The following is a 10,013-nucleotide window of genomic DNA, read 5'->3' as shown; positions in this document are numbered from 1 at the left end:
CACTAATCCAAACACTTCCTATAAAAAGTGGCAAAAGCGCCTCGAACAGTCAGAGAGCAAAAACACAAACAAACACTAATCACATTTAGCAAAACCAGTCGTGTTCTTGTAAGAAGTTTTTTGTTTCACAAGCAAACCAAAAGAAAAAAACAGAGGATATGGCGTCAGGACAGAAACAGGCGGAGGCGGCGGCAGCAGCAAAGAGTACGGAGAGGGCCGAGACGGCGGCAAGGCCGGCGGCGGATGATCTCCGAGACGTGAACCAACACGGCGGAGAAGTGAGGTACACTGTGACGGAGAGGATGACGGAGCATCCGCCGGAGCAGCAGAAGTCCGGCGTGATTGGGTCGGTCCTGAAGGCGGTGCAGGGAACGTACGAGCACGCAAAGGATGCCGTCTCCGGAAAGGGCCACGAGGCGGCGGAGAAAGCGGAGGAGGTGAAAGACGCCACCGCTGAGAAGGCCGGAGAAGTGAAGGATCGGACAGTGCAGAAGTCGAAGGAGACGGCCGATTATACAGCAGAGAAAGCCAGAGAAGGTAAAGACAAGACGGCCGACAAGATGGGTGAATACAGAGATTACACGGCGGACAAAGCGAGAGAGGCGAAAGACAAGACAGCGGAGAAGATGGGTGAATACAAAGATTATACGGCGGATAAGGCGAGAGAAGCTAAGGACAAGACGGCGGAGAAGACGGGCGAAGCGGCGGAGAAGGCCGGAGAATATAAAGATTACACGGCAGAGAAGGCGACAGAAGGTAAAGACGCCGGAGTGGGTAAGCTCGGTGAGCTGAAAGACAGTGCGGTGGACACAGCGAAGAGGGCGATGGGTTTCTTGTCGGGCAAGAAAGAGGAAACCAAGCAAACAGCAGTCGAAGCAAAGGACACAACCAAGGTTATATATATGTGTATATATACACATACCATATTGGATTGATTTCTGTCATATATTTTATGTGTATGTAATATTGGGGTGAATGCAGGAGAAATTAAGCGAGACGGGGGAAGAGGCAAGAAGGAAAATGGAGGAGATGAGATTAGAGGGTAAGGAAGAGGCAGGAAAAGCTTATGAAACCAAAGATTCCGCCACAGAAAGGTAGATAAATTATGTGTATATAAACCTACATGTGTGTGCAGTCCAATGATACATCTTAGGATTCATATAAGTGATATAAATATATTTGGACCCATGTGGATATATATATTGGTGGTATTAATTAGAGTGCTTGTTTAGGTTTGTAATTTTTTTTTTGATATTCGATTATGATAAAATTGAGTTCGGTTAATCTACGAGAAAGTTTGTCTACTTATTTCGGTTCAGTTTTAGGGTTCATATAAATGTTACTTGTGAGTCTACACGTGCGCGTATTTCAATATTACATTTTAGGATTCATATTAAACGGTTTAAAATATTTGGATCCATGTGCATGTCGGTGGTATTATTCAGGGTGCTGGTTCTGGTTCGGTTCCTAAGAACATTTGTTTTCGGTGCGTATTGGTTGGTTTTCCTTATCGGTTTTACTAGGTTAGTAACGTTTTTCTTTTGGTTCAGTTCGGTTTTATTATAGGTCAAGAACGTATTGATTTTTGTTTTTCTTCTCGAGTTCATTAGGTTAAAGAACGTATTGATTTGAGTTTTCTTCGTGGTTTGGCTCAGTTCAATTCGGTTTTTCCGGTTAAGAACGTATTGGCTCGGTTCAGTTTTTTTCCCCTTCAAGATTCTATGAATGATACGATAATTAATGATATAATTAATTCGAATATTTATTAGGGCAAACGAAGGAAAAGGAACGATAATGGGAGCGATAGGGAGCGTGACCGGGGCGATCAAGAGCAAACTAGCCATGCCCTCCGGTCAGGACGAGGGTGACCGGACGGGCAGCAGGAGGACGACCGTGGAAGTGAATGTGAAGGAGCCGGTGGCCGAGTCTCTCAAGGCCTCGGATCAGATGACCGGTCAAGCTTTCAACGACGTTGGAAGATTGGACGAGGAAGACAAAGAGGGCAAGGGCAAAGTCAAGCTGTGATCTTTTATTTACTTGTTCATGCTCTTTTCTTGTGTAATCTTATAATTTACTTTTTTTTTTGTGTTGTTGGTTGTAATGGTTTTTTGTAATAACAAAGCGTGTTCCCACCTTCGAGGAGGTGGTTTTCTCCTCTAATGTCTTTGTTGAATTATCTGCTTGGGTTTCGATTTTTTTAAATATTCGAATTTGTCATTTAAAATAATCCGTCTTCATTAGGTCGAATTTAATATACAAGTCAAGGTTTTTTAAAAACTAAATAATTGGATCCGAATAAACATTTGAAATTTGAAGTGAAAATAATCGAATCTGAATATAAATAAATAAATAAATAATTCAAAATGACCACATCAAATCGCGAGTCACAACGCTGGTCTCCTCCAGCCATGCAAAAACACAGTGTTAAAAGAGAATCGTGCCAAGATGTTAGGGTCGTAAATGTGAAATTATAGATTGGTCGATTTAAATAAACAAAAAATAATATCATAACCATTTTCTCTCAATTTGATTTCGCTGTCCCTATGAATAAAATATAATATGAACGCAATATATGACACATAAAAATCATGATTTTCGTTGAGACCACAGGGCAGAAAGTCATGACAATGACAACGATGATTCACAACCACATGGTTCTCTTGTCTCGCCGTCGTACATGTTATTGTCTTATTATTATTATTATTATTATTATTATTATTATTATTATTATTATTATTAATATTATTATTATTAATATTATTATTATTAATATTATTATTATTACTGCATCATATGTGTCTTCTTTTGTTCATTTATATTTAAGGTAAACGTTATTCTTCTCCCCAAGAGTCCGAGTAAAAAATATGACTTCTTATTTGCGTGATATATACATACGGACACACAACAAAAATATGCGTCCATTGTTTCATATAATTTTAACTTTCATTTAAATATCTTTAAAAATATTTCTTTTTTAAAATTTTTTGTTTACTTATTTTTTTTTGTATAGTCTTTAAAAAATTATGTCCATAAAATTTAATTTAAATAATATTATATATGACTGAATTCAAGTAACTTAATTTTGTAAGCTCGAATCAAAGTGGGAGACCTATTTACAAATCATAAATATATATATATATATAGAACATGGATTATAACATAAAATACTTAATTACTTAGTAGTTGTTGTAAGAATTTCTTAGAAATGCCACAATTATAAAAAGCTCCAATCCATATTAGTAGGCCTTGTGATGTGCCCTATTAGGGTTGTGTAATAAATTTGTAATAATCCATTTCGTGGCAGACTTTAAATACATCGTCATTTGTATAGGTAAAACATCCCATCACGCAAATAGTGATGTCCAAAAATAAAAATGCATACAATTATTTTAAAACACATTATTGATATATCCCATAAAAAGACAAACATAGTTTTTTTCTTTGTAGAATTTTGAAATTGTTTTAGCAAGTTTTAATTAAATTTTACGGAGAATTTATAATTCAATATATGTTAGAGGCTCTTTTTTTTTTGCTGAGTTTCTTATTCTATTTTGTGTATTTTAATTTGGCAATTGAACTTAGTTTATTGGAAAAGACATTTGTGAATGACGTGATAGATAATCAATATATTGTTAAATCTACAAAAGCAAGCAACCCATTTATGGATGTGTAATCTGATTCGATTAGGTATCCGAGTTAAATTAATCGAACCTGAGTGATTTATATACTTGATAACTATAAATAATAAACATATTCTTAATGTTTATTAAAATTTATGAAATATTTTTTGAATTTTAAAAATCGTGACTTTATCTTAATATCTTTTATATTTCACTAACAAAATACAAAATTATCTAGTTAGGATTAAATAAGCGAGACATGTGTAAAACTTAAATCAATTTTTTTTTTGAAAATATTCCAATACAAATTTAATTATTGGCTTGTAATGTGGATCGTCAATCCTGGTTTTTGTATCACCCTTTTTTTTTATTAATATACCCAAATTATATCAAAAAAATTAATTAACTGAAAAATATTCTCAAAACTCTTATTCACCTCTTTACTACTTTTAACTTTCTAAATTATACATAAATTCGCCCGATTTTCAGTTAGTTTTCGATTAGATAATAATAATAATAATAATAATAATAATAATAATAATAATAATAATAATAATCACATGGAAACGTATACGATTTCACTTTTAAATGTAAAAAAAAAATGGTTTCCAATTTCAAGACGACCTCCACGAAGCGTGCGAGAAGCGCCAAAAAAAGACCATTCCTATTCGGGTCGACAACATGAACAGCTGTGACGTTATCGACCAATCGCCGATAAATGCGGGACCCACACACGTAAGCGAATATTCACCTCTTATAGTTTATCAATCCATAAACCAAGCATTTATTTATAATAAATTCTTTTAAAGTGCGAGTCGTATACACACACACACACACGTATGTATAAGTGGAAAATGTTGTTTCTCGTATATAGTCGTTGAATTACTAATATTATGATATGATGAACAATATATATTTATGTAACGATACCACTTTTGTTTGTTGTAGAAATTGCCCACAAATTCGATGAATATTTATATTATAAAAATTATATTGAGGCAGGGAATGAAACACTAGTTCTTGAAAAAATCAGGTGACAATGAACTACATCCACATGTTGTGTGCTCTAGTAAACGTATCTATTTTTTCTTCTACATTTGTACAATAAATATATTTTATTTAATTTGGTAATTTCCATTTGTTCGTGGTTATTATTAGGGACTTGTACGTCGTTTTTTTGGATCCGAAATTTGTTTGGGAAATTACTAACAATATTTTTTTTTAAATTTCGAATAACTTAAATTTATACCTACGTTTTTTTAACCCTAAACCCTAAAAATCATGTACATTCTTACAATAGATAAAAACGTTAGCATCTAGGATTTAATTTCATATAATATAAAAAACTAATATATCCTAAATTACTATTTAAAAATTCGGACTAAATTACTAAATATCCGTCCCTTTCTTATTTAATTTTGCCTAATCCTCTCAACAAGGAAACGAAAGAAACCCCGAAATATATATATATATATATATAGATTCCCCTCGAATAAATGTCCTGCCATATGACTGGACCACGTGTACAAACCAATCACGCAAGAATACATGTGAGAGTCCCATCCCATGCACTCCCCTCTCCCTCTCTTTATAAGAGGTTTCTGAGCTCTCCTGGTTTTTTAATTTCTATCTCACGGGTTGAGAAGAATCCCAAAAAGAAATAATTTAGGGTTTCTGGAGGGAGAAGAAGAGAGAGGGAGGAAGGAGAAAACGTGAGAGAACTACGAACGATGGGTAGAGAAGGCACTAAAGGATTTCTTCTGTATCTTCTCGTGTGTTTCTCCGTCGCCGTCGTTTCAGTGTTTCATTTCGGAGATTCTTCGGACAAGACACAACCCGATGTTCTTCTCTCTTCCTCGTCTACGCTCTCTCACTCCCCGAGAATCTGGCCGGTAAGAGTTCCTCCTTTATTTTCACGGTGGATAGTCTTCGTAACTGTTTGTGTTTATCTCTCTTCTTTATTTTTTTTAATTTTCTGAATATTCTGTGGTACTGAAGTCATTTTCAAGAATCATGGGTTGTTTTCCCTTTTTTATTTTTAATTATAATCATAGTTAGTCGCCGGCCTAACCAATCATTTTGAATAAAAACAGTTTCCCAATTTGATTACGACACGGAATAAATAATATTTTCCAGAGCTTTCTTGTAGAGCTGAAATTCTCATGGCGTACGAGTCTCCTTGTGGGTTCCGACCAGCTAGAGATAATGGGCTTACGAAATTAATTTGTAATTTCTTTTTTGGATTTGAGAGTCGGAGACGTGTAAAAAAACCAATGAGTGATAAGCAATCAAACTTTTCTGTTTCCGGGTTTTGTCTCGGCACCGAACAGTAGAGAGTTCCAAGAAGTTCGGAACGAATCTCCGGTCTCTGGTTTGGACACAAAAAAAAAAAGAGGAAACTCTGGGTTTTGATACTCTTTTGTTCTGTTCTCTAATGTAGGATTTGGAGTTGAGTTGGAGGGTGGTGGTGGCTACTGTGATAGGGTTCCTAGGCTCTGCTTGTGGAACCGTGGGAGGAGTCGGAGGCGGCGGCATTTTCGTTCCTATGCTCACTCTGATCATCGGATTCGACACCAAATCTGCTGCCGCAATTTCGAAATGTAATTCACTTTTATTTCTTTCTTTATAAGGTTCTTCAGCTTCAATCTTTCCTTGAACTTTGGCCTCCAAAATCATAACAAAGTTGGGATCTTTTTACACAATCTGTGGTAGAAGCACAAAGATTCTCGGGTTTTGTCACTCGGGTTTGTGTAAATTGGCTCTACGAACTAAAGGATTGGATCATGTAACAACATGGACAGACTTGTAGGTGTAATATCCAGATAGATAGATATGGATATTAGATGTAAAACATGGAGTTGATGTGGGTTCTTTGGTCTATGTTTGAAGGTATGATAATGGGGGCTTCAGCTTCATCGGTTTGGTACAACCTAAGGGTTTCCCATCCAACAAAAGAAGTTCCCATCATAGACTACGATCTCGCCCTTCTCTTTCAGCCCATGCTTCTGTTAGGAATCACTTTCGGCGTCTCCCTGAGTGTTGTTTTCCCCTACTGGCTCATCACAGTCCTCATCATCATACTATTCATCGGTATTGTTATTATTATTATGCAGAGACTGAATTCACCTTTCTTGATTTTCAGACACAAAAACGAGAAACATCCTGTATGTTTCATTGATTGGGTTTCTTGGCTTTATGAACAGGGACTTCTTCAAGATCCTTCTTTAAGGGGATCGAGATGTGGAAGGAGGAGACAATTTTGAAGGTAGTTTCAGTGCCCTTTTCTCTTTCTTCCTGCAAGTGATGTTTAACAAATATGGATTACTGAAAGACGGGTTTTGACAGAACGAGATGGCAAAGCAACAAGCGTCGATAGTTAATTCCCGTGGAGAACGTACGCGAAATCCCTCGACCGTTTTCTTGCTGTCATTTACCAGATGAACTGGGTTTCCATATCAAACTAACAAGAAAAGTGTATCTATCTCTGTTCTTGCAGTTTTGATCGATACCGAGTATGAGCCGCTCATCCCCAAGAAAGAGAAATCAGAGCTGGTACGTATTCTGAAACATTGGCCCGCTGTGAAATTTGTTACACATTTGAATGAGAACCAAGAATCATCAACATGCAGGAAACAGTATGCTCAAACCTCAATTGGAAAAGGCTTCTGGTTCTGGTAATCGTGTGGTCGGCTTTCTTGCTCATCCAAGTTATCAAGGCAAGCCAAAATGCTTCGTCATCTCCCTAACATTTTCTCGTATTCGTGATTATTCCCGGATCTAATCTTTTAACGTTGATCCTGCAACAGAACGAAACAAGGGGATGCAGTACATGGTATTGGGTGCTTTTCAGCCTACAGGTAAATGAAATTGACGTGTGCTCTATGAGAGCATAGGGGTATTGTATACTGTATAATACGACACATATATTGAAAAAATACAGTAGAGAAACCAAGGTTAAGTTATTTACATAACAAGGATAATACCCTTACATATGCTCTGATATGCTTTGCTTCTACTTTCTTGTGCCATTGGCTTGAACTCTCCCTCGTATGCATTTCTGCAGCTTCCTATTGCGATAGCTGTGTTTGGGTATGAAGCAGTGAAGTTGTACAGAGAGCACAAGAAGAGAATCAGCAGTGGAAACACTGAAACAATATGTGAAGCTTCCATTGAGTGGACGCCTCTTAACCTCAGTTTCTGTGCGCTCTGCGGTATTGTGGGTGGCACCGTAGGCGGCCTCCTCGGCTCCGGCGGCGGGTTTGTTCTCGGCCCTTTGCTTCTCGAGATCGGTGTCATTCCTCAGGTATATACATACACATATATACACATTATACGTGAAAAAGCTTCTTCCTTTCCTTCTTTCTGATCCAAAATCTTTCTACACAGGTTGCAAGTGCTACAGCTACATTTGTGATGATGTTTTCTTCATCCTTGTCGGTGGTTGAGTTCTATCTGCTCAAGAGATTCCCCATTCCATACGGTAAAAATCTCACCCACTCTTCGCTGATTCACATTACAAACAAACACCATCCAGAGTTGGGAATGTGTAACTCACCAATCTTCATTGCTTCCCTTCAGCATTGTACTTGATGTCTGTATCGATCCTGGCCGGTTTCTGGGGACAATCCTTCATAAGAAAACTCGTGACGATCTTGAGAAGGGCTTCGATCATCGTTTTCGTTCTCTCTGGCGTCATCTTTGCAAGCGCTCTCACGATGGGTATGTTTCATTTTCAAGATTCTTTTCCTTCTTACCAAGCATCGATCTTTCACAATACAATCGATTCAGACACTGGAATTTAACACGATTTCTTGTCCTAATCTCTTTGGGTATGATCTGAAAATGTCTGAAACAGGAGTTATAGGAGTAGAGAAGAGTATAGAGATGATTCACAACCACGAGTTCATGGGGTTCTTGGGATTCTGCAGCAGCCAATGATCGTTGGCCCTGCCCAAAAGAAGAAGAAATCATTATGATGAATTTGTGTTGTTTGAGTTAAATTGGTTGTTGGCCAATCCTTTGTTGTCCAACACCAAAGAATAAATCTGTGGTAATGTCATTATGTCATGTGAGTTGTTTGCTTGTGGCCCAAGTAATTAGTCATCTGGTTCATGGTTGCTTGCGGTCCAAGTAATTAGGCATCTGTTTCTTGGTCAACTCATAGTTGACCATATCTTAAAGATGGCATTGTTATTGTTTTTCATGTAATTAAATTCAGATATGTGCTGGGAAATTGGATGTTCATTGTTATTATTGATTCTATGTTGCTCTTTGGATTTTCTTGAAAAATCCGGAATTAATTATTTTTTCATATAAACAAGAGGCATCAAATAACTGAGTACTAAATTAAAAAAAATACTTTTTGAATTAATGAAATTTAGATACATTGAAATCGAATCGAATAACTCAACAAAAACATAAAAATCGATCTAAGTTTTTAAATAAAATTAATTAAATACAAATAAATATAACAAATATGAAAAAGTTGAATAAACTAAAAACTTCTTTAAAAATTTTTAAAAAATATATTTTTTTAAAAATAAGATGTTACTTAAATTATTTTAATGGAAGATTCGAGATTTGGACATGTTTGATTTTCTGAGCCAATATTATTATTTTTTTTTGTAAAAACATTGTTTATAAGGCAACAATAATTGGAGAAGTGTTTGGTAAATCTACGAATGTTGTGGATTGACTCGTATGACAAATTGTGGTGCAGCGAAGGACAAAGACTTGTTAAGAACAATCTCACCACATTGTGTTGGTTTTGACAAAACCTATCATATGCACTTTGTCGTATCTAAAACATTTATTATTTAGAAATATAAAAAAATACCTTCTTAGAAAGATATTTAAAAAATATATTTTGTCAACTGTTATTCTAAAGTATATAAAATTTAATATAATTAATTATATTTTTCATAAACACTATAAATCAGTATGCATATTTTTAAAATAGTTTTAACACGTTAAATTTATGCTATGTTTTGTGTGGTATGCTATCAAAATATTATCGTTTATATAAATTTTTTTAAAATTGTTTTTTTTTGTATTTTTTACATATTGCATGGTGATAAAAACTATGTGGTATTACAAAATAAGTTTGTTATTACTGAACAAAAGAGATGGCGAAATCTTTTAGTCGTTGCAAGGAAAACATAGACATACTTTGAAAAATGTCAATACCTTATTTATATATATATATGAAAATCCGAAAATTCATACCTTTAACCCAACTATATCTTCAATAAAATTGGCATGTAAATCCGTTACCTGCAGATATATGGATATCCGGTCTCGTAGATACTCGATACCTAATGAAAACGAAAACGAGTATTAAAATGTAGAATACCCGTAAGACGGATATGGGTACGAGTTTCGAATAGTGAAACA

The 10,013-nt window shown here is 35.7% G+C and overlaps 2 protein-coding genes across 2 annotated transcripts; both read left to right on the top strand.

Annotated features, from left to right (window-relative positions):
* The first annotated feature begins 50 nt into the window (after positions 1–50).
* On the top strand, positions 51–2,160 carry LOC104827498 (embryonic protein DC-8-like). Its single transcript, XM_010560673.1, has 3 exons — positions 51–893; positions 982–1,094; positions 1,770–2,160. The coding sequence occupies exons 1-3, from the start codon at positions 159–161 to the stop codon at positions 2,023–2,025; spliced, it is 1,104 nt and encodes a 367-aa protein (XP_010558975.1). The 5' UTR covers positions 51–158; the 3' UTR covers positions 2,026–2,160.
* Positions 2,161–5,193: 3,033 nt separating this feature from the next.
* On the top strand, positions 5,194–8,892 carry LOC104827497. The gene is made up of 12 exons (XM_010560672.2): positions 5,194–5,512; positions 6,061–6,220; positions 6,510–6,710; positions 6,824–6,885; positions 6,966–7,014; positions 7,117–7,172; positions 7,250–7,336; positions 7,427–7,477; positions 7,684–7,923; positions 8,007–8,100; positions 8,199–8,339; positions 8,476–8,892. The coding sequence occupies exons 1-12, from the start codon at positions 5,351–5,353 to the stop codon at positions 8,556–8,558; spliced, it is 1,386 nt and encodes a 461-aa protein (XP_010558974.1). The 5' UTR covers positions 5,194–5,350; the 3' UTR covers positions 8,559–8,892.
* The last annotated feature ends 1,121 nt before the right edge of the window (positions 8,893–10,013 follow it).

This window comes from Tarenaya hassleriana, unplaced genomic scaffold (genome assembly GCF_000463585.1).
Source record: "Tarenaya hassleriana unplaced genomic scaffold, ASM46358v1 Cleome50, whole genome shotgun sequence".
In the NCBI taxonomy this organism is placed as follows: domain Eukaryota; kingdom Viridiplantae; phylum Streptophyta; class Magnoliopsida; order Brassicales; family Cleomaceae; genus Tarenaya; species Tarenaya hassleriana.
The sequence above is the reverse complement of the archived record's forward strand: the minus strand, read 5'-3'. Positions and strand labels throughout refer to the sequence as shown.